Here is a 25157-nt window from a genome sequence, read left to right on the forward strand (position 1 = left end):
TTTGGGCCCTGTACACACACACACACAAGATAAAAGACCATCCCTGCCACAAAGAACTTACCCTTCTCTTCACGTGTCAAGCTTTAGTTGACCTCCCTCCCCCCCCCCCCAAATTTGCTCCTTATTGTTTAGCTGCTTTTTGTTGGGTAGGTTCTCTTAAGAATTTCTGATTTAGAGAAAGTTTGGCTTAAGTGATTCACCCAGCATCACACAGGAACTTTGTGGCAGAGGCAGGGATAGAATCCAATCCTTCAGGGCAGCATTCAGCTGCCTTAACCATGAGACTGTCCTTTCTCTTCCTGAAGTCTCCTGCCTCGTTCACTAAACACCTTCCAACGTCCACAACAAATGAGGCACGGATCCGATAGCCAGCCTTCTTCACTATCCATTCTTGATTTCATTTCCTGATTCAACCAGGCCCAGTTCTCCCTGTCTACTCTGGCTCCTCATCAGTTCTGTCTTCTCTCACCTCTTTCCCACTGGTTCTGAGTCCCTGGCCTAGTCTGTACTAGGTAAGTAGGTTGGCGTAACTACCTCGCTCAGGGGTGTGAAAAATCCATAGCCCTGAATGGCAAAATTAAGCTAACCTATGTCCCTGTGTAGACAGTGCTAGGTTGATGGAAGAATCCTCCCATCAGCATAGGTAGTGTTTAAACTGAAGTGCTGTGTGGCACTGCTGTGCTGCTGTAGCATTTTAAGTGTAGACAAGCCCTCAGTCTACTTACATAGCTAATCCCAGTCTCTCTTTCCCCCCCACCCCCATCCCACTCTGCACTTTCCTCTACTCCCTGCAGGTTCAGCTTTTCTCCCCTGTGTATTCAACTCTGATGGCTTCCTCCTCTATGCTGCCTGGGCCATGCAGGGGAGTCACTAAGAGCACAGGAGAGACAGGTTCCTTGTTCTCAGTTCAGGTGTCTGGAACTGGAAATGCAGTACAGCCTGCGGCAGCCCAGAGAAAGTCCTGCTTAGTGCCAGGCTGCAGCATGCCCAGTGTAGACAGCAGCTGCAGGGAATTTTAGCTGCTAACATCTAAGAAGCATGCACAAACTGCTATATTTTTCAAGGGCTTATAACTTGGCCAAACTTTGGCAGATTTTTGTGGGGATGGCAAATAGCACATACCTGACACAAAAGCCTCTCCCAACCAGATTTCTAGTTCCCTGCTCCCAAGCATGGGGGTACTATAGCTTTTCAAAGAAAAGGTCATCCAAATTTTGTAATGTGTTTTAGCAAAAGAACATCTAGTCTTGTTCTCAGAAACAGCCAAACTGTTTTGGCTGAAAATTTTTAAAACAAGTCAGCCTGAGACAGACACTTGGCATGGGAAAACTGCAGCCACCGTTAACGTGTGGCAAAGTTATAAGTAACTGAAAACCAGGTCTTATAATGAGAAGTATCATGGAACTTTAATAATAGGAGGTGCTACCAGCCCCACTCATAATAATAGTTCATATTACAGCACATAATATAAAATAATAATACTATAGACACTGGACTATATATCATTCGGAAGTCCTTCACTCTGCTCCAAATCTTCGTTGCAGCAATACAATCTGATTCGAAGTGATTTTGTCCAGAAGCTGAAAGAAAAAGGGGAACAGCCTTACCCACACAAATTCCATACAGATACTACACTTGATGAATTCATTGCCAGATTCAGCTGCCTCAGAAATGAAGAGCAACTTCCTGACAAACAGTTATCTCTGGCAGGTTAGTACATGACAGGGTAGTAATTTCTAATTGCTCCCATAGCCTCCATCTTATTTATTAGTTATTCATATGGAAGGGTGGGTTGCAGTAGAGCATACATTTGAATGAGATCCAGTTACTTGGTCATATTTGTGTCTTTTCAGATTATGTACTACTATACAACGAAAGTAAAACAAAATGTCATCTGTTCTAATTTCGGAGAGGACCACATGCTTTTTACTCTATTTCTCTAATGCTAATGTCCATTAAACTAGCTGGCTATAGGCATCAAGTAGTCTCTAAAATAGCTTGGACTTAGCCTGTAAAAAGCAGCATCTGAAAACATCTGCAAATGGATAGAGAGCCAGGGAACAACATAAACTTGGACATAGTAATTTTTCCTTTTAAATAGAAGTTAAGTTTACTCAAAGCCTTTCATCCTTAGAGACCCACTGTTACTGTTGCATGTGACATCACATATATTCATAAGGACTCTCTCTTTCTGTATTATTAATGTTCTTCTGCACTATTTAGGTGATACTGCAAACTGCAGATACAAGTAAAATCCTATTTGAATTTGACAAAAGGTCTCTGGCTTATGCTACAACAGGTTTTTGTCAAAATACATTTAAGTGAGCCCTGGTACATTGGATAAGGCTGAGTAGAAGGTGTTCTTTGACAATGTCTGCAGAAATCTTAAACTAGGTTGCCAACTTCCTTCTTGCATAAAACTGAACACCCCTGCCCTGCCCCTTCTCTGAGGCCCTGCCCCATGTTTAATCCATCCCCCACTTCCCCCGTCACTCGCTCTTCCCACTCTCACTCATTTTCACCACACTGGGGCAGGGGGTTGGGGTGTGGGAGGGGGTGAGGGTTCTGGCTGGGGGTGCGGGCTCTGGGGTGGGGTCAGGGACGAGGGGCTTGGGGTACAGGAGGGAGCTCCAGGCTGGAGGGTGGAGCCGAGGGGTTCAGAATATGGGAGGGGGTTCTGGGCTGAGCAAGGGGGTTGGAGTGTGGGAGGGCGTACAGGTTCTGGGCAGGGGGTACGAGTTCTGGGGTGGGGCCAGAAATGAGGGGTTCAGGGTGCGGGAGGGGATTCTGGACTGGGACAGGGGGTTAGAGTGCGGGGGGAAGTGAGGGCTCCGGCTGGGGGTGCAGGCTCTGGTGAAGAGCTGGGGATGAGGGATTTGGAGTGCGGGTGTGGGCTCTGGGCTGAGGCAGGGGGTTAGGGTACGGGGTGTAAGGGCTCCAACTGGGGGTATGGACTCTGGGATGGGGCTGGAGATGAGGGGTTTGGGGTACAGGAGGGAGAATGGGATCTGGGCTGTAGCTGTGGGCTCTGGGGTGGGGCCGGGCATGAGGGATTCAGGGTGTGGGAGGGGGCTCTGGGCTGGGGCTTCAGGGGCAGGTGAGGTCTCCAGCTGGGGGTTCAGGATCTGGGCTGGGGCTGGGGATGAGGGGTTTGGGTGCAGGAGGGAGCTCTGGATTTGCGGGGGCTCAGGGCTAGGGCTGGGGCAGGGGCTCAGTGTTGGGGCACAGGCTTATCTCAGGCGGCTCCCGGTCAGCAGAGCAGTGGGGCCAAGGCAGGCTCCCTACCTGTCCTGGCACTGTGTTGCACCCCAGAAGCAGCCAGCAGCAGGTCCAGCTCGTAGGCAGGTGGCCAGGAGGCTCCATGTGCTGCTCTCGCCCATAGACATCGCTTCCCAGCCAGTGGGAGTGCGGAGCCTGTACTCGGGGCAGGGCAGTGCACAGAACCCCAGGGCTCCCCCACCTAGGAGCCGGACCTGCTGGCCGCTTCCAGGGCACAGCCCAGTGTCAGGATCGGTAGAAACTAGTCTGCCTTAGCCCCCCAGCACCGCCGACCGGACTTCTAACCATCAAAAACCAGATGCCTGGCAACCCTACCTTAACCAATTATATTAATTAGAGTCATATATAATATGTAGCTTTATAATATTTGAGACTCTCAGAACACTTCACAAACTAATGCATTTAGCTTTATAAAACTGCTTTGAGGTAGATAAGTATTACTCTACTGATTTTACAGGTGAGCAAACTGAAGCAAAGAAAGATTAAGGGACTTGCCCAAGGTTACACAGCATATCTTAACTAGAGAGTGACTATAAACTGATACTGGAATTTTGAGACGATCCCATAGGGATCAGCCCCAGGTTGTTCCTTGCCATTTTGATTGTGCTTGTATACTGTCAGCACAGATGGTTAAAGTATAATGTTATAGAATGTGCCATACTGGATGAGATTAGTAGTCCATCTAGTTCAGTATCCTGTTTCTGGAAGTAACAGCTGCTTCCCAGGAAGATGCAAAAAATGGTAGTGAAAATGGTTACAGAATAATTTGCCCCAGGGAATAATTTGCCCCTTTAGTTAGGGGTTGCCTTATGTCCTGAGGCAGGAGGATTTATAACTCCTTCCAAACTTGGGCTTCCGAGTTGAAGCTGAGGTGTGAGTCATACCTAGCAACCTGACCCCCTCCCTGGATTGATGGGCCCAAATCCTGAACTGTGACTGAGGAGTGCTCAGCATAGCAGTGGCAAGGGCGTGCCAAAGTAAGTTTAAACCACCGTTGTCTTCCACTCAATCCCTGGTCATGTCATGCTGACTGGAGCCAGAGATGAGGGATTTGGGGTGCAGGTCCCTCCCTGCAACTAAGAGCAGCCTGCTGGTAATGCAGGGGTACAGAAAAGAAAGATAATTCATTAAACAAATAAGCCCCAACCCAAAACAAAGCAAAACAAAAACTGGTCTTCAGTTTTGATTGAAGGTTTGGGTTAGTCGTTGTATCTGAAGCAGATCAGTTATTCCTGCATTCATCACCTGCACCAATTCTAGTATCACCTCCTTTGTATTGTGCAGAACAGTGTATTTGTTCTAAATCATGAGCTTGCCAGTGTGTCACTGATATCCATCTTCTTGTTCATTTTTCGAGGCATCTCTGAAACTCTCTATCAGCATGCAGGTGTCCTCTCATAGGAGGCTGCTAACCACTGTAATTGTCTCTTGCTTTGAAGTTATCAGAGAAATAGATCAAACTCTATATTATAACAGAATTTCAAAATTCTGCACCTTGATTGGAAAGTGCACTTAGTCTGCTCTGTGATTATGAATAATCCTAATGTCTAATAGAATGTGGCACTAGACATACACTTCTCTTATGATTATTTTCAGGCTTTGCAATTCTACATCATAGGTTCTCAGACTATATTCTGTTTATTGCCAGTGCTCAGCAGAGCCCTTCCTGGTAGTCCAAACTGAGGTTCTGGGAAGGAAGGTGGGTCAATGAGATGGTCTCTCTCTTATCAAATAGTCCAAAGAAAGAAAAGGCTGGATAACTCCAGCTCATCCATACAAACACCTGTGTCTGAAGCAGTCAGGTTAGTCACTAGACATGGAATTCTCCCCCCATGTTGTTCTTTTGTCATTTATTTACAAACAACCCTTTTTTTTTTTTAAATTTCAGGACGAATTCATGCCAAGAGATCTGCTGGTGCAAAGCTCTTCTTCTATGATCTCCGGGGAAATGGACTTAAATTACAAGTTATGGCCAATGCTAAGTGAGTAAACATTACTTATGAATAATGTGGAACAAACACACACACACACACACACACACACACACTGCTTCTTTAAATCTGTTGCTGCGAGCCTGGGAAGGCTGCCCGCAGAAGCTGTGCAGTGAAGCAGAAAGAGAGATGGAGTAGCTTTAGGAATAAAGCTGTTTACCTTATTCTAATGAAGTTGCTTGTTCAGTGTTAAGCTGTGCAGTGAAGCAGAAAGAGAGATGGAGTAGCTTTAGGAATAAAGCTGCTTACCTTATTCTAATGGAGTTCCTTGTTCAGTGTTAGAAGGAAGCAAACCTTTCTGTGGTCCAAACCTAAAATTCAGATCCAGATCCAAACAGCTCTGAACTTTGTGGTTTTAACCCCTTATTGATGGTGCTCTTCCAAGCAGCTGCTCCATAGCTCCTAGGAAGCTTAATTAGTTAATATTTGCACAATGCTTCAAACCGAATAAAGCTCTATAGGGGTGACCCAAAGCCCATTGATGTGATGAGTCTCCCCACTCACTTCAATGGGCTTCTAACCATAGCCTAATTAAAAGCTAAGTGTTTTTACTTTTTGGCTGGGCAAACTATTTGTTGTGAATAATTGTTAGTCAGATCTGGCTCTTTTCTGCTCATGAATTATACAGCAACAGATTAGTTTCTATACCTTTGTTCACACTTAGAAATTATTTGCTGAATGTTTGCATGCTAACAGATTTCAGCATGTTCATTGTTCTTGAACTGTTTGCTGTGATGTTCTATTTTGATTGGACACATAGAGGAGAGGTAGCGCCTTAGCTGGGGTAAATCAGCCCTTGGATGTCAAAGGAGCTATGCTGGTTTACCCCAGCTGAGGATGTGTTTCCAGAATGTGTGAGTGTGACTCTTATGAAATCCAGTTTTCTGGTGTGTGCTTGGGAATAGGAATTTGAAATTTGCTTTCTGCAATATTCACTTAAAATGTGCTATTTGGGCAAATATTCCTGCTAGTAAACATGTTAGACTATTGGCAGAAAGCAAATACAAAAGGGATGTGAACATAGTCAAAGTGAATGTGTGTGAAAATCTGAAAGAATCTTTGTGGCTATTTGCTGTACTTGTCTATTTATTTATTTTTGATGATTGCTTACATTCCGAAAACAATGAGATTTTAATTTCTATTAACCAACCCAGTGATTTAGTGAAGAAATCCTTTTTTGAATAGTTATAGTATCAAGGGGCAAAAAATGGAATATAACTTGAATTTGGGTAGTGTAGTTAAAGTTGACTGATCTTTTCAATCATATGTATGCTGTTAGTTACTAGTGTAAATTCATAGTGCATTTCATTTAGGTGAATTTTTATTTAAATTATTATTTGTAATCTATTATATTCTACCCACAACAACCATAAATAACTACATTTCAATCAAAAAAGAAATATCTTAGGATAATTCTTTACAAGGATGGTTTTAGTTTAACTGTGCTAAAAGTTATTTTCTACCCTAGACAGAAAGCTAATGGTTTGGAAAGGATTTTGCATTTCTAAGTCAGGTGCTTCTTTTTGTCAGATTTTTTAAGTCTGAAGACCTTTTCACCAAGACCATAGATAAGCTGCGGCGAGGAGACATCATAGGAGTTTTGGGATATCCTGGGAGAACCAAGCATGGAGAACTTAGCATCATAGCTACAGAAATAACTCTGCTGTCACCATGCTTGCGTATGCTGCCTCATCTTCATTATGGATTCAAAGATCAGGTAACTTCAATCAGGGACAACGGCTGGGGAGCCCATCGGTAGCTGCCTAGAATCAATTGTTCCATGGGATTTACTTTTGGCTCTTTTGTACAAGTAAATTCAGGTTGGCCTGTTTTTGTCTGTACAGTTTGAACACAAAGCTATGGATCTCATAATACCTTGAATTAATATAACATTTTTCAGTTCAAACTGCCACAAAGTGCTTTATGAAGAATATGCATGCAAACACCATTACTGAATTTCAGCCACTGCCGGGGTGCGGGAGGGCAGAAGCCAGCTTGCACAGATAGGGATGGGGAAATTTTGTACAAGGATATTCGGGCAGTTATTTACAAATGAAGCTGCTAGAATGTGTGTGTGTGTGTGCGAGAGAGAGAGGAGGGCGGGGGGCAGCCTGAAGGAAGGCAGACAGACTGTATCCACTGAGGCAGAGCAATTGACAGGGGAAGGACCAAACTGTGAGTGAGACTCGGCTGGAAGCCTGACACTCCCTTCCCGTCTTTCCCCCCTTTTCCTTGACTAGGGGCAACAACTGGACTCTGAGTGAGATGTGAAGCCCCCATCTCGCACCAGCTGAGGCTCTGAATTACTGAGACTTTGTTTTCCCTTCAGTTTGGGGCATTGCCCCAGCCTTCTGCTTGTAGAGAAGGTAGAAAGCAGCCCAGGGAGGCAAATCTGGAGTGGCAGCCAGAAGTGACAGAGCCACCCCATCCTCTCTCCCCCAGATGGGACCTGGTGGAGAACGAGGGCCTAGGTCCTCCTACGCTTCCCTTCTCCCCCAGCCACCTGAGAGATCCCAGAGGACTTCAGGGGACAACGAACTGTGACTTGGCTGCTGGGCCCTCTGGACTGCCCAGAAGAGCAGTCCCAAGACCCAGAGAGAGAGAGAGAGAGAGAGAGAGAGAGAGTTTGGCCGTGGCCTGACCACTAGGCCTGATGGCCCCCAAATGAAGCCTGCTACAGTACCCTACAAAAAACCCCATCTCAGAGTTCTTCATGGTACTCAATATACTTACTGTGATGGCTGAGTAGGACTTGCCTAATTTGAATCTACAGTTCAAGGGAGTCTAGGTATTCCAAGGCTGATGCTTAGACCACAAATACATTCCTGTGTTGGTTTTTTACACTTGGATAATGTTATGTTTCAAAAGGAAGGAATTTGGGACAGTTAAACTGAAACAAACTTTATTTTTAAAAAATTGTGGGGTTTTATTTTTTAATTTGGATTTCTGTTTGGCAGGTCATAACGTATCTGCTTTCTTCTTGCTCCTTTCTGGAATAGGAATGCAGGTTATTCTTCCTACTGAGGGAAATACCTGAGTCAAAAGGAATTGCATACTTGAGTAGTAACTCGATTAATTTTGAATGTTGATTTAATAGCTGGATATTGTGCTTCATCAGTATCTATATTATCATTTTTTGTGATTCTTTGTAGGAAACCAGATATCGTCAACGTTACCTAGATTTGATCATGAATGAGAACGTGAGGCAGAAGTTTATTATGAGGAGTAAAATTATCACTTACTTACGAAACTTCCTGGATAACCTTGGATTTCTTGAGGTATGTATGGCCTGAGAAGATGATTGACGTGATGGTTGCATTACGTTATGACATGCTTCATAATTATTCAGATACTTAGTATTTTAATGGCCAAGGCTTTCAAAAGTGACACATGATTTTGGGTGCCCACCCAACCTGAGACATGTTTAAGGGGTCTAGTTTTCAGCTGAAGGATGCTCAGTACTTTCTGAAAATCAATCTCTCTTAAGGTGTGTCAAGTTGGGCCCCAAAATCATTAGTTGCTTTTGAAGACTGGCATATGTGTTCAAAGCACTGTACAGACATTAATTCTCACAACACTCCTCAGAGGTAGATGGGTAACTATTCTCTACGCTTTAGAGGGTGAAACTGAGAGAGAATGGTTAAATGACTCGCCCAAGGCCAGTATCTCCTGACTCCATTTCTGTCCTCGTTCCTCTAGGTCACACCATCTTACGTGGTATAAAAAGTATCCTGTTCATTACTGGAAAAGGCTTGATTTGCACTGATCTGAATAACTAAGCGAAAGACATTCACATGCTGAATTAATCTAAGCATGTTTCATTGGTGATTCATAGTCAGTTATATCTTCCATAAAGATACAAGTTATTCCTGGTGTTTAAAATTCTAAGGCAGGTAATACAGTACCATATACAGCAAGGATGCCCAAAGTGTGGCCTGAAGGCTGTGCATTGCCTGCAGAGTTCTAAAATGGAGCCTGCAGCTGCCCTCCAACTCACTATGTCTTGCGCATAGAAGAGAAGTCCATGGAGAGGAGTGATTCCCCAGCCAGATGCAAATGCCTTTCAAATGGTTCTGCTTTCTTTGGTGGTGAAGCAAAAAAAAAAAAAAAAAAAAGACCAATAAGCAATATCTAACCATACGTCAAGGAAGATTGAAGTGCAAGTTACTGTTATGATTGTGTAGGTATGTTTGGTTTCTAAAGTACTGATATGTAATTCATGTCCTTTACCAGGCAAAGCTCACATTGAAATCAATAAAGACTGCAGGGGCAGGCCTGGATGTAGTCTTCCCCTCTAAGCCCCGTGGGCACTCCCCTAGCTAGATCCCAAGCCACTGTCGTAAATGCTTCCAACTGGCCTAGGCCAGAAAGGTCCCTTTTTGCTTGAAAAATTTTGTTCTACCCTATTTTCAACAGAACCTGATGGCCACCTGTATGGCCACACTATCAAGTGGTGTAAAAACGAAACCGTCACTAAGGAATCCTTCCCCTTTTCCCTTACCGACACCAACCTTGAAGCTCTAAGGGAAAACTCCCGTGCAGGAATTGACATATTAGCAACAGCTGGCACCTGCAAACTGTCTTTTAAAGAAGGAACTTCAATGCAATGCTTTGTAATCAGTTACCTACTTTTTGGTATTCCTACCACTTATTCCGGTTGTCACCCTAAGTTTACCTTCAGTTGCAGCAGAGGGATCCCTACTCTACATGACTGCCTCATAGCGCATCATTACAATCCCCACTCCCCAGTTGCTCCCCCTCATATCTTCTCCAATTCCCATACAAATCTATCTGGCCGTGGCCTCAGAAAGATTCAAGTCTCAGACCAACAAATGTGGTATAGTGCACCCTACCGACAGGATTATCGTTTCCGCTGGTGGATTGTGCTAAATGCTACTATAGGGACCACCACTTTCTCATTTCCCATTTCCGCTTTCCAAATAACTACCCTATACCCCAATTGCATCCAAGGAGCGGCCATTCGGTTAGCCCAGCTTATGCAGTGGGAGAATTTTCGGAGGAAAAGAGGCTTGCTGGAAGGGGCCTCGCATGGTCTAACTGGAGCAGCCACTATCTGGACAATAGATAAGCACCAAGACCATGAACAAGGCCTGGGTAGTTTGAGAAGGGCATCAGGCCTCCTTACTGAGGCAGGATTAACCAGCACCCACTCAAATATAGAAACCCTCCATGCCCTGTCAGGACTGGGAACCACAACCCAAACCCTCTTAACAAAATTAATAAACATCCTCGTTTCAATAGGGAAAGACACAGGATGGGATTCAGCTTGTAGCCAGATGCAGGATTTCTTTAATGGTCTCTTAGCAGAAATGCGGAGCGATGTCCTCAGTCAGCAATGGCCCAAAGCCCTTAACACTACTGCAGGAGTGCCACCCGAGCTGTGGAAATGAAAGCAAACGTGGATGTTGTCAGAATGGGCCTGCGACTCCTCAAAATGCTCTTTCCAGGCCTCGGGGCCTGTCAATGGCACATGGGCCCCAGTGCACTTACTTTTGCCGGGACCCTGGGCGGGCTGCCTATGGGACTGGGTTATCGGCCGGCAGGTATGGGAAATCAAGCCACCCCACGAACCTAGCCATTTTATCACCACTCCCCACGATTTCGCTGCTCAACACGTCTGGGTGGGAATCGGAACCTTGTGGTCCTTATGGCCCTTGGAATTCCCACAGTTGTTTTGGGAAACTCACTTTTTATTTTTGTGAATAAAAAAGTCATGATTAGGACAAATAATTATTTTGGGGGAGGGTTGCTTTTTATTGCAAACTAGTGACAATATTGGTGAGAGTCTTTTTGTACAACTGATGTTACTGAACTTTTTCTCCCTTTACAGATTATGGTTTAGAAGTGTTTATCTATTTCTTGACTATAATAGGCTGAACTCATCCCTTACTCAAACTCCCATTAAAGCATCCATGTGGAAAAACGTAATGTGTTTCCAGTCTAAATGGTTGTCTGTCTCTAGCTCATCCTTCTGCATCTTATCTGCTTGGCATGTTGTAGGGGAATTGCTCTTTCATAGGTCTTTAAAGCGAGAAGGGACCATTATGGTCATTTAGTGCGACTCCCTGTATATATCACAGACCATAGAACATCACCCAGTATTTCCTGCATTAAGCCAGTAACTTCTGTTTGAGCTCCAGAATATCTTTTAGAAAGACATCCAAGCTCTTTCTTCTTTTAAAGGTGGAGACTCCCATGATGAACATGATACCAGGTGGTGCAGCAGCCAAACCTTTTATCACACATCACAATGACCTCAACATGGACTTGTACATGAGGATAGCTCCTGAACTATACCACAAGGTGCAGCAACTGTATAATATCAGCTTACATGCCTAACAATGATATGCAATCCTCTCACTTTCCCACAGAACAAGATTGTCCATATATTTTTGCATTATAATGTTGTCCATATAATACTATAAACAGGTTAAGCCCAAAAACTTGGACACTATTATATGAATTACATAGCCTTCATTTTCTAGATATCAAGAGGTTCCCACAGGTAAGTAGATTACTAATGTTTTTAATATATATGTAAATGAATAAAAATTGTACTGCTGGCAATGACTAATTGTTTTGGAAATGTTCTGTGATGACTAAGTATATCCATTTGACTTAGGAATCAGTGTCATTCCTCTGTGAATAGGTAGGAGTTATTAAATCATATCTCTCACATTGGTGCTGCAGCATGATTTAAAGCTACCTAAATCTTCACGGATCTGCCTGTAAGATTTGCCGTTCATTTACGCTTAGGAAAAGCAAATACCTACCAATTGTAAAACATCTCTTTAAAAAAGTGGGTTTAGACTTTGTGTTTTATATACTGGTTCTCAGTCCCAAATACTAAGGACCCCCCTTCCATAAGGCCCCTCCCACAGCAAACCAGCATTGGAAAGCAACAGGCAGTCACTGGGAGTTGCATATACAGAGGGCTTGCAAGACTGGATTCTAATTTTAGGCTGGCTCTTATTATTTCAGTGAAGGACTGCCATACAGAATTGGCAGGAAAAACTGGCAAAGATCACATCCCCATATATACTGCTTCACCTAACATATGGTGAATAGTATGGCTAATCATCCTTTGTTAGACACTTGTAATGTAGAATTATTCCCCCCTCCCCACTCCCAAGAAGAAAGTCACTAAGGAATAATCTGGATCTTCTTCCCAGATGCTAGTAGTTGGAGGTCTGGAGAGGGTATATGAAGTTGGACGTCAGTTCAGAAATGAAGGAATTGATCAAACCCACAATCCAGAATTCACTACATGTGAGTTCTACATGGCTTATGCAGATTACAATGATCTCATGGACATCACTGAACAGCTGCTGTCAGGTATGTCTTTGGGTGATGATTGTATACATTCATTAATGAGTAACTTCAGTGGTTTGGGTTGGGTGAGAGTCACTCAAAGACCATAAAGGTGTGGAAAAAGGTACATAACTTGTATTTCCCAAATAAAAATGCAAGCAATTGACAAATATAAAGGGGAGGAGGGGGGATAATACATTCTTGCTTGGATAATATTGAATAATTAGATCCAGGGAACAAGATATGAGGGGACAGGAGAAAAATTTCCCTGACTTCCCTCTTGCAAATAAATTGCAGTAAATGATGATCAGGTAATGTCTGGTATCTCTTGATCAAAACAGACAATATGTTGCAAGCTGCTTGTGTAAAAGTCCAGGAATTCATCAGGTTAAGATGACTTCTCTGACACCTCACATTTTACTTACCCTAAGGCATGGTGAAGCATGTGACAGGTGGCTACAAGATCACTTACCATCCAGATGGCCCTGAGGGAAAGGCAGTAGAAATTGACTTCACTCCTCCTTTTAAACGAGTCAGAATGATGGAAGAATTGGAGAAAGTCACGGGAGAAAAAATGCCAGCACCAGAAAGTCTGGATACTGAGGGTACATTAAATCTGTCAGGGCTTGTCTCTGGGTTTTGAATGGTGTAATGAATTAAGTAGTAAGACATTTTCATTTTAAAGTCATTTGACATTTCAATGATCACTAAAGAAATTTTTGTCTCACAGGATTTGCAATTGCATGATATTCTCTCGCTTCTTGTAACAGTGTATTTCACACCCTGGTTAAGTTTCACCTCTATGATGAGGAAAGAAGTCTGTGTGTGTCTCTACCGTAATACCAATATTTATCATAAAGTGTATGGTTATCCATTTAGAGTCACTTTCCCCCCACTTATTTACGCCTTTCTCTTGAATATTCCTTTGAGACAGAAATGTTCTATTCTCTGCTTTCAGCCCAAAGGTGATTTCTTTCTTTCTTTTTTTTTTTTTTAAGTTCAGGAAAAATTGAGTCCACTGTGTTTGAATGGTGGAAATGTGAGAAGACACTTTTGTATTGCAGTGAAAAATTACTGACTACAAAAATGCCAGGCCTGGCATATGAATAGGCCTCAGTGAAGGATGAGTTGCTATTCTGGTGTTAAAGAAAAGTGATTTAGTAATGTAAAAAGGTTTTTATATGGTTGCACAAACACACAAGTTTAATTTGCATGATTATATTAGCATGAATTACTTCCTACCCAGGTCCAGGGTGTAGCATCAGGAATACATACCAGTGTATGTTATGTGAAGTACCCTATATCTATGTGAGGACTTGGATTAGGGGGCTCTTTATTCCGGCCCTGTGGAAGGGGAGCAGCAAGGCAGGAATGAAGAAGTAGCTGGCTTCCTGCCAGGGGAGCCCAACTCCTGGGTAGGAGTGAGGTGATGTTCTTGGGCAGGGATTCCATACCCCAATAGAGGGGAAAGAAAGAGGAGCTGCCTCAGTGCATCTTATTCGACACATGCTTCTGTCTCTAAAGGGAATAGCAAGAATTGCTATTCCCTTTAGAGACAGAAGCATGTGTCCCGTGTCCCGTGAAACAAATTTTGAGACACTGGGGAAAACTGCTAGGAGTTCCCAGACCTCAGCCAGTGGAGGCTGTGTTAATAGTTTCTGCTGTTTGCTCACACTGCTTTCCTCGTTCTATTAGAATCATTTGGTGGATGGGTTTCTCTGTTCACAGCTAACTCTTAAAGCAAAACAAACAAACAAACAAAACGTGGTGTTTGGTGTGAAATAACATGAATAGAAACACAGGTGCAATGAGATTTAATGGGGGGGGGGGAGAATAAAAGCTTATGCATATAAGAGGAGTGAGCCAAGGATGAAGGAAAAGATCAACAATGGGTGGAACACTGGACGGGGGGGGAGAGAGAGAAGAAATACAGGTGTGGCTGTTAGAGGAAAGGGTGGGCATAAGAGAATAATGGGAAAAAATGGGGAATGATGGGAGGTGGCAGAAATTCTGCAGTAGTGGGAAGTTTTGAACTTCAGGCAAAAGAAGGGGTGATTGGGAAGAGTATAAGGAACAAGAGAAAAGTGTCTTTGTAGGATACCTTACATAGGTACACTGGGAGAGAGGAATAGTCATGGCTTATACAGATGGTTCTTGTAAGTGGGGTGGACAGGAAGGTGGCTGACAGAAGAGCTCCTTTCTAGTTGGGGGGCTTGGGATTCTCAGTCATTGCTTCCTGTCCCTTTTAGCTTTTGTTCTCCCACATTCTGACCTAGCAGTGGTTTAAAAGGAAACAAGAATTGTACACAGCCCTTGATCTAAATGTCCATCGTTATGCAAGGAAAGCAACTGGCCATGTCTAGAGGATAGATATATTTCTCTGTTTGCAGCTGGCTTGTGTTATGAAATGCAGGCTAATGGACAGATTGAATACAAAGCTACAATTCTCTCAGGTGCCTCTCCTGACGTAATGCTAATGAAGCACAGCAGAACTCTGAGGATGAATTCAGCCATGTGTTTAGCGTCTATGCATGGGAGCTATGAGAACACATCAGTATGACTGAAATTACAGAGTTTTCAATGGAACGCAGAGCTATCACTGTACAATTAAGATTGCAAATGCAGTACAACCTGGTTTATATCCAAAAAAGTGCAAGGAAAACACATTTGGATAAATGGAGGTCAAGTAAATTAAGGGGGAGCAACTTAAGAAAGCAATTCATGCTGGGGAACATAATTGTGATTCAAATAAAAGGGAGTTGTGATTAAATGGAGGTTGGATAAACATGATTATTCTGTAAAGGTTTTCAAGAATGGTAGCAGGCGCGGTGATTTAAGATGAGGGAGCAGAAACACGAGTGTGTTCTGGAACTAGAGGATAATTGGAATTAACTCATTGTGCAAGGACAGCTCAATTTATCTACACTTGTGTTAACGCCTCTCCAGTTAGCCTAGCTCTAGTGAGAGTGGCCTCACTGTGAAATAACACATGAATTGCACAGTTGGTATTAGCAGCACAGAATAGCTGTTCCCCGCCCGCCCACCTCCCAGCATTACTTGCCCCAGCATCAGCAGCACTCAGACTTCAACCTACCCCCATTGATGGGCCAGCTAGAACAGGAGCGTAAGATTTTTTTTTGTAGGCAGGAGTCAGATTAGGGGCAACACTCACATTATAGCTCGAGCTAACACTGCAGGGAAGACCAAACCTGAAATTCAGTTGTCTCGCGGAACTAGTGATATGGTATAGGGTCATTCAGCTCAGTCACAGATTCAAATGGAGCCTGGAATCCAAGTGACAGAAGAGAGTTGCCTTTGTATCAGATGACAGTGGTGCAGTGGCCTATCTGAATAAATTGGAGTCTTTTTGGATAGGCTATGGTATTGCAGCAACTGCTATCTTAATTGGCACCTTTGCCCTTTCAGCTGAGATTCTCAACAAAGAGTGAATAGGAGTGGAGATTGCCCTACACAGTCTCCCCTGACCTCCATGCTGGAGCAGAGTTCCACTGGCGGGTTCAGGGGGAATTGGAGGAAGCTGTTGCCCATGATGTACTTGGTCTGTGGATAGATAGATAAATGTCTGTACATGACAGATCTGGCCTGAAAATCTGACACTTTTCACTAACTTTAAATTCCCTGACTCTTTCCTTTTCTAGCTCCTGCTCCTATCTCCTTTATGGAGACAATTACAAGCTTGGGCGGTTTCCAGAGCTTGTATTTTTCTGTTATGTCAAAATTTAAATTGTAAGCAGCAGTTGATATTGAATATTGAGAGGAAATGTACCTTTCTTTTGTTCCACTGCAAACAAAATTCATTCATAGCCGAGCTCCTTTATTGACACACAGTTATAATTATTTTCATTTACAGAGGCCGAAAAGTTCCTTGACAAGCTATGTGCGAAGAAGGGAATCCAATGTAGTTCTCCTCGGACTGCAGCAAGACTTCTAGATAAGGTTTTCTTATTTTTTTCCTGCTTATGTATAATTTTGCTACATTTTCCAACTTTTGGTTACATAATACTTAAAGAATCTTAATATGCTAGGCTATGTGTATTGGGATGACTTCAATTCATATTTCTGTATGGTTCCTTATATATAATACTGTATATATAAATTGAAGATCTACATATTATATATACATATATAAAATCTTGGTTGAGATTTTACTGAAACTTGATCAAAGATATTTTCATCATATGGTTCTTTTAGAAGATCTTTTAGAGGTTTTAGTTAGCTTGGAATGGATGTCAATAATTTCAGAATTATTCTGGTGTATTCAACTGTATGTTTGACAACATTCCAAGTAGTGTGTACTCTGTGGTTCTACCATAGTGCATATAATATACTAGTAACTAAGTAGAGTGATTAGAGCTGGGGGTTTTCAAATGTGGTTGTATGCTTAACTGCCTGAGATCCCTTTGAAAACTTAAAAATATTAGAATGGATTATAGATTTCCTTTTTCCCTTTGTTCCCACTATTGAGGAGAAATAGTGATATCTCTTCTGAAGCTTAGCTTCTCCCCAACTCCACTCACAGTGATCAAATTGTGACGTCTCTACTCCATTCTCATCCTCTGAAGATCTTATTGCCATCTTTGATGCAGTCAAGTGACCCTTATCTTTGAGTATCAGAGGGGTAGCTGTGTTAGTCTGAATCTGTAAAAAGCAACAGAGGGTCCTGTGGCACCTTTGAGACTAACAGAAGTATTGGGAGCATAAGCTTTCGTGGGTAAGAACCTCACTTCTTCAGATGCACTTCTTGCAAGAAGTGCATCTGAAGAAGTGAGGTTCTTACCCACGAAAGCTTATGCTCCCAATACTTCTGTTAGTCTCAAAGGTGCCACAGGACCTTCTGTTGCTCCTTATCTTTGAGTCTTTCTACCCAGTAGTCTTTGAACTCTGTGTTCTCCTGGTTGTACTACAGCTTTAATGTATTTTCAGTATTAACTTTCATAGCTCCTCATCCTCTCATGCTTTCTGTCCGCTTCCCTCTCACAATGAGCCCCAAAAGTGGGCTTGGACTCAATGTCCATCCCAATATGCCTCCAAAGTGATTTTAGGGCCTATCAATATCCTTGAAACTAGTTGGGCCTGACAAAATTGGAATAATCTCTCAAATATTGGGATGAATGGAAATCGTACTGGTGCCATCTGGGATAATAAAATGACACTGAGAACAAAATGAAATGCAAGTAAAAGGGAAAAACAGAAGTCTTGTCTCTTTGCAGTTGGTAGGTGAGTTTATTGAAGTTTCCTGCATCAACCCCACATTCATTTGTGACCATCCCCAGATCATGAGTCCTCTGGCTAAATGGTAGGTAACTTCAGTGCAAGTGTTGGATTTTTAAACTTCAGCTAATCATATATTCAATTCATTTCAGGGTTCAGTAAAGCTGTCTATTCGTCACAGTGTTTTTCTATTGCAAGCTAAATTGTGACTTCTGTTCACATTATTGTTTTGTTATATTATGATATAAAAGTTAGTCAGCTGCTGAGGTTTTTGAGTTGATGTTTTTGAGTTCCAGCAAAATGAATCCCCTCAAGATACATTACTTTCATGGACCCACACTCAGTCACAATTACGGTACATAAGGACATACGACTCAGATTTTCAAACAACTGTTTACATGCATGCAATTTAGGTCATTAATATGTCAAAGTAATATGATTGTTCCCAGAAACCAGCTACATAGATGTCTGTTACCTGTACTATGCTCACACTTATTTGCACCTAAAAAACTGAGGGCACAAAAGTGGAAGTCTGGTTAAGGCCAGGATGGAAATATGTCTCAAAGTCCATTTTAAATAATCCATAATACATTTTTCTGGAGAAACAGCCATTTTCATAGGCACTCTTTCATCCCCTGAAAGAGAGAAAAGTGGTTGTTGCAGGGAAGAAAAAAATCAAAACTAACTCTAGAAAATGTTTAATTTCCATGACAATTTCACTGTTTTGGCTCTGATTTGCTGGTAGTGAGTTTTTTTTCTTTTCACAGCTCTAATAAGTATGAAATAATTTTACTTCAGAAAATAAGTGGCATATGGTATAATTAAGTGGCTTTCTACAGAACTAGGGGAAAGATGTTTGAAAATGAAGTCAAAACCCTAAATTGTTTGTATGGGTTGAACTCTTTATTGGAATTTTTGATCCCAATCTGCAGCAGGACACCAAAATGTTAAATCGTGCCTCATACTTTGTCTTTCTAACCAGGCATCGTTCAAAGAAAGGCCTGAGTGAACGTTTTGAACTCTTTGTGATGGAGAAGGAGATTTGCAATGCTTACACTGAGCTCAATGATCCAATGAGGCAGAGAGAGCTTTTTAAGGACCAATCGAAGGTAACATCTTCCAAAATTACAACAGTATGAACTAAAATATTACATTTAAGAGCAATGAACGGAAGCTCTTGCCTTGAAAATTAACAGCCACAAGGCAATATGTTGTTGAGCCAAATGCTGAACTGATCTATGTTCTCTGCACTGCACCTGAATTATTGGTTGGGCTAAATTTGCTGTGCTTAACTCAGAGGAGGCTTTCATCTAAATATGTTCATCTGCTTTCAATTGGGTTTGGGTAAGATATAATTTTAAAAATCCTTTGAATCTTTTATTTGTCATTTGTCTGATTTAAAAACCCTGTGATATTATGGAAGCATGGTTAAAGATGGATTTTCTTTTCACATCCACAGACATTTTTGTCTACATTTATGTAGCATGTTATGAGCTTTTTCAGAAGGCAGTGGTTTTCTCTAAAAACCCAAATTATAAAGAAAAATGTTATTCAATTTCATTTTTTTTTCTTTCTCTTGCTAGTACCAATGCTTCTAGTTAGTGATTGGCTGTAGAAGGGAAGGTTTATATGTAGTGCTTAGTCAGTTCTTCAAAATGTTTTGGGCCCATGACACTCATTACCAGTTACCCTTTTTTTTAAGGGGTCCACAGCAGAAATCATATTGAGCTTTTTGACTCTCTAGCCATATTGTATTTGTGTGACCCTCCCACATGATGCTGCACTTGGCTAACATTTCCATTCTGAGACTTGGAGGTGGAGTGTGCTGACTGAGCATACCACATTTAGATGCCTTGTCTATTCCCCAATAAAGTCTGCTCTATGGAAGTACCTGAAGTATCTCATAACTTTACATCCAGGGGTTAAGAATCCTCCCTGCTTAAACAGCCTCACCAAGGATACTTTAGCCAGCTGGAAAGTAACTAGTATTACATGGTGAATTGTCTAGCAGAAGGCTTTCCTCGGGGATTAAATTATCAAGAATATTTCCTGGAGCCACGGGGCTTCTGCCCCTCAGGTTTGAAAATGTTTATCAGAGTTCCACTCCGGACGGCTCCAGTTGACTTTAAGCTCAGGTTTTCCTATAGTGAATGACCATCTTGTATCCTGCCATCATCAGCCTCAGGAGTCATTTACTCATAGTCACAACCAAATCTCTGCCCTTCTGAGCTGCTGCTAAGGTGATATTACTTATATATTTTTAAGAAATTTTTTATCTTGGGGCAAAGCTAAATGTAGGTGTTACACCTCTGTTTGAAGAACACGGTTATATAGATCCATAAGGACTGCAGCTCTGCTACTCAACTGCAACTCAGTCAAGGAGAGATACAGACAACAGCTACCCAGACTGAATCAATAAACACCAGCCTCTTCCCTGCTGACAGAAAATGCTGCTGCTTCAGCAGTATGTGTCAGTAGAATGTCAGGGTGTTACTTGGGACATATAGCTGGTACTGCACATCTTTTACCATTGAGTTACAAGTGCCTATAGGCTTCCAAACTGATATTTGAAATACTGTATGTTCATATTGTTTTGGGGCCCTAGGCTAAAGCAGCAGGTGATGAAGAAGCCATGAGTATTGATGAAAACTTCTGCACAGCATTGGAATATGGACTTCCTCCTACTGCTGGCTGGGGGATAGGAATTGACCGTCTTGCCATGTTCCTCACAGACTCCAACAACATTAAGGTGGGTTAGGCTGTAATTAGAAAAAAGCAAAAGGTAGATAAGTAGTTTTTATGCCTATGGTTACGGTTCTGCTATTTTTTCCATAAAAGGCAAAATATTATTTTGCTTCCCTGCAGCTCTTTGCTGTTTGTAAAGCAGGCAGAAACAAGGATGCAGAATAGGTTTAAAATGTCCTATACTGCAACTTTCCCCAACCTGTAAGGGGTGTCCTACGCCCAGGGTTGCATGTGCATCCTTACTGCAAATGCTGCTGCTTAGGGCATGTTTGAATATGCCTCAGCTTTCCCCTTCATAATGAGTGATGTGGTGGAAAGAGCAGCCACGCTGCTGGGAAGCCCAATCTCACTCTGGCAGCCACCTACCAACTTCCGAGTATCTCTGCCCAGGAAAAAGGTAAGATGTGGCAGTTGCAACAGAGTACAGCTCGATCACGTTGGGGGTGGATCAAACCAAAAAAAGTTTGGAACCCCTGCCCCATCTTTTTCTTTGTGTAGTCTACAGCTCCCTGAAAAGCAGTACAGTACATAAAGCTCCGTACTTCAGTATTAGATACCTACAGCTTCTTGCAGTAAATTACAATAGGTCACTAGCATTAAGGTCAAATTCAAAAAGCACTTATCCATATATTTTAGAAGTGTGTATCCCTCCCCCGTACCTAAGAAACCAGGTATAGTCTGTCTCTGTACCCTCATCTGGGCCAAATGTGGCTGCCCGTTGAAGGGTCATACAAAACAACGATATTACTTTGTCAGTACCTCTTTTGACAACTGTATTTGTAGCACTCATCCTTAAATAGGGGGCAGGTGACTGGGCATTGAGACAAATACCAATGCCGGTCCAGACCATGAATTAGGAGAGCAGGAGTTGTCAGTGTAACTACAACTTAATGTAGGTGCTTAACTCTGCACTTCCAGCCAATAGTGCTGAGATGCTTAAAGAATTTAAAGGGCCTTCAATTCCAATGTACAATGTCCAGCATTCAGAAGACCCAGGGCCTGATTCTCACTTACACAAAGGCTCTCTTACATTGATCTGTAAGTAAATGATATTTACTCCCTCTTTAGGACTCCTTTACTACTAGAACAGGATAAAAGGGTCTTGACTGTGACTAAGAATAAGGTTGAGAGTTTGCTTTATCAAATTAATTGGAGTGAATCTAAAGCCAATAATTAGTGTTGCCAATTCTTGCAATCTTATTGCAAGGCTTGTGATAGTTGATGTTTAACTTACCTTTCTTCTTCTTCTTCCCCCCCCCCCCCACCAAGTTTCTAGTACTTATAGTTGCAGAGAGAAACTTGAAAAAGTGACCCAAGTGCATTGAAGAGGTTCAAAAATGGAAAGACTAATAAGAACCCAACATTTTTTAAATCTCATTTTTAATCCAGTTTCATTACTTTTTGGGACCTGACTCATGATTTTTTCAAAGTTTTGGGTTTGGCAACACTGACTTGTGGTGTGTGTGTTTTTTTTTTCCCCGCCCTGCTTTAGGAAGTGCTATTCTTCCCAGCGATGAAGCCCATTGAAAACAAACCTCAGTCAGAGGAGTGAAGTGCAGTTTAGAGGTAAAGGGCGAAGAACTAACCTCATGTCAGAATTTCACATGGAAATTTACAAGAACGTTGAGACAACTTGTTAAAGAAAAATACATTAATACAGAGTTACTCTACTGCAAAAATGTGGCATTTTACTAGCTAGACTAACAACACAATGACACATTTTGTAAACGGAAAGTACTGTATAGGGGAAAACTCTTTTCCAAGGTAGAATGCAGTTATGCCAGCTGTGTGTGCCTAATGTTTTTCCTTTGCTGTGGCTATCTGCTCTGTCCTAGTACATATAATAAAACCCTTGGAGAGCAGGTCTCTTGTAAATGTCAATACTCTGCCTGCTCATAAGAATGGAACAGATAGGCACAAGCAGGGAAACATTATATGCCACTCTGAAGCTTGCACATGAACAGTCTTAATGGTTTACTTTTTATTGCTGTTGTGATAATGTAAGAGTGATTTGAAGATTCTGAAATAAAGCAGAATGTTAAAAGTTGGGGAGATGGTGTGAAAGATGCTGACTGCATTACTTTCAGTGACGTGACATAAGAGATGAATTTGGACCATTGCCTTTATTCTTGAAAGTGACCCTTTCAAAGATTGACAAGCAGGTATTTTTACCTACCATAGCAGTCATTAAAGTTACCACATGGTGGAATCTCAACTTCCATAATTATCCCCTATACTTGGAATAGGAAAGCTATAGAAACAGCTGGCAAAAGTTCAATTTAATGGCTTCTGCTATAGGTAAAATTGAATTGTGGGGTTCTTAGCCTTGACGAGCTTCCTTTAAGGAACAAAGGAAATGAGTTCAACTTCTAAGGATTAAGTTCAATCAAGGAGATTACTTCAACTACCTTCTCTCTCTAATATTGTGGGATCAACATGGCTACAACAATCCTGCAAACAACTTATTCTTTGTCATTCCACTGAAGTTCACGGATGTGAATTTGGTTTGGTCAGTCTTGGTTGATATTACTAACCTTGTAATCTGCCTTTTGTCTTCAACATAACCAAACTCTATTTCATATAACTAAGTAAAGACTGAAATGCTTTAGGGTTAATCAGATTTGTATCAATACCTGCACACCTATGATTTGTGTCCATTATTTTCTATTAGCAATATACAATATATATAATTGTTGTGATGGATGTGGGGTTGCTATGTATTAATTCATGAATGCTATATGGTTGTGCAATTGCTGTAAGCGATGTTTTCTGACTAGTGTTAAGTCAAAAGGGGCTGTTAATTTCATTTCCTGCTTGTTTTTGCTATAACTAAACATAAAATACCTTCCAGTAAACCACTTCAGGATTGTTAAGAGAACAGGAACTGGGCTAACAACTGGGAAGACCTACCTGCCTTGGCTCTATGTTAAGAGACTTATCATGCCTAAGCTTAAGGACTAGAAGGACTCTAAACAATTGGGATTTGCAAAAGTATTTAGCTACTTGACTTCCATTTGGTATTACCTAAATACCTTTTTGAATTCCACCCTTAGTCACTCTCTAGAAAGAGAAGTGCGGGGGGAGTCCGTTTCAGGGGAATGGCTACCAAAGACACTTTACAGAGGGAATCTGAAGAAGTTGGGCTTACTTGGCTACTAATACAGGAATAGTAAGCTCGAGGTAGGTAATCTATTTAAAAATCCATGTTCAAAGATTGGATGGTCACTGTGTATGTACCACTGGCCACAGCTCCCTTAGCGCAGAACTGCAGGAACTGAATTTAAGCTGGGTTTGCTGAGCTAATCCTGGTTAGCAAACAGGGATCTGTAACACAGGTCCTGGTCTAGAAGTGGGAGAATCACATAATTATAGCTAGAGAGGTGAAAGTTTGAGGCTTGTCACCTTTGGGGTGCACTGAGACCCAGAGAGGGACGGGGAGACATCTAACCCTGCAACTGTGACAAATGTATATATTTCAATAAATAGACACAAACCTGGAGATACTTTTTTAGTTGTGTACGGGGAAATTTTGGCAAACCAGTAAAGTGCCTGAAACCACTATGGCTTATTGCTAAAAGCAGCCTACTCAGCAGTCTCAGCTTAACCAACATAGGAGGGGGTGGGGGTGTTGGGTGCCAGAGAAAGGGCAGCTTGACCCTACATCCTTCCTGATAAGAATTGTGTTGAAGTTGCTGATACATGCATTTTAAAAGAGCAGGATGTGCCACAGGAAAGTCTATTGGGATCTCAAGGCTACAAACTCTGGAAAAACCCATACCTGGTTAATCAATAATCAGAAGGAACCTCTTGCTTGGCCATTGAAACTGCTTACTTATCAAGTTTTCTTTAAGGGACATGTCATTCCATTACTAATGTATAAATAAGGGGGAAAGTTTGAGTAGTTGGACTCGTTGGGGACTCTCCCTCTGGATACATCTTGCGGTCCCCACCAGCGGACGGATTTGGTCACCGGAAGCCTGCTGCTGTGTCACTCGAGAGCCACACTCAGCGTGTAATTATCAAGGGTTGCGGGTGTTTTACTAACCTGTTGCGGACGTGTGTTAAGTGCTTGAGACTAAGTAAAGTTTAGCTTTAAGTGAAAGCACTCTTGTGTTGTCCTGTTTGTGCCAGCCATCTATCGGACAGCCACGTCTCCCCTGATTTATTTCCTGACACCACCTCACACAGAGTAAAAGTTACCAAGAGCTTTGGATTGAGAGAACCCAGGGTAACAGACCTGCCTGAGGTTTTGTTTTGCTGTGGAGTTTATATATCATGACTATTAAATCCTCCCTTTCTGTGAGCTGTGGACTTTATAAAAATAGCCACATCAGTCAATATATTTGTTCAGTATCGCTTTCTCTTTATTTTTCTTGAGACTTTCAACCTGTATTGTCATGCCAAAAGGAATATATACAACTTCTGTAGGAAAAAAACAGAACATTAGGGGTTGAGGTATAACCATTGATTTAACTTTTAATTTGTTAAAATAAATCTTAAGAAAATAGCACACCGCTTAGTAAAGTCTGATTTTTTTTTTTTTTATTAAACTATTTTGGACTTTATCTTTAAAAAAGA

General features: G+C 42.0%; 1 protein-coding gene across 2 annotated transcripts in view; it reads left to right on the forward strand.

Moving 5' to 3' along the window:
• Window positions 1–24681, forward strand: part of LOC101938598 (lysine--tRNA ligase-like) — a 52932-nt gene extending 28251 nt beyond the window's left edge. For both annotated transcript variants that reach the window (XM_005281464.5, XM_042860417.2), the window contains 12 exons: window positions 1545–1710; window positions 5168–5261; window positions 6801–6987; window positions 8423–8548; window positions 11475–11594; window positions 12464–12626; window positions 13034–13207; window positions 16474–16559; window positions 17834–17919; window positions 18817–18943; window positions 20440–20583; window positions 22072–24681. In XM_005281464.5, the coding sequence (XP_005281521.2) occupies window positions 1545–1710; window positions 5168–5261; window positions 6801–6987; window positions 8423–8548; window positions 11475–11594; window positions 12464–12626; window positions 13034–13207; window positions 16474–16559; window positions 17834–17919; window positions 18817–18943; window positions 20440–20583; window positions 22072–22131 (1533 nt within the window). In that variant the 3' untranslated portion in view covers window positions 22132–24681. The remainder of the gene's footprint in view (window positions 1–1544; window positions 1711–5167; window positions 5262–6800; window positions 6988–8422; window positions 8549–11474; window positions 11595–12463; window positions 12627–13033; window positions 13208–16473; window positions 16560–17833; window positions 17920–18816; window positions 18944–20439; window positions 20584–22071) is intronic.
• Window positions 24682–25157: the final 476 nt, after the last annotated feature.

Source organism: Chrysemys picta, chromosome 2, assembly GCF_011386835.1.
Source record: "Chrysemys picta bellii isolate R12L10 chromosome 2, ASM1138683v2, whole genome shotgun sequence".
In the NCBI taxonomy this organism is placed as follows: domain Eukaryota; kingdom Metazoa; phylum Chordata; order Testudines; family Emydidae; genus Chrysemys; species Chrysemys picta.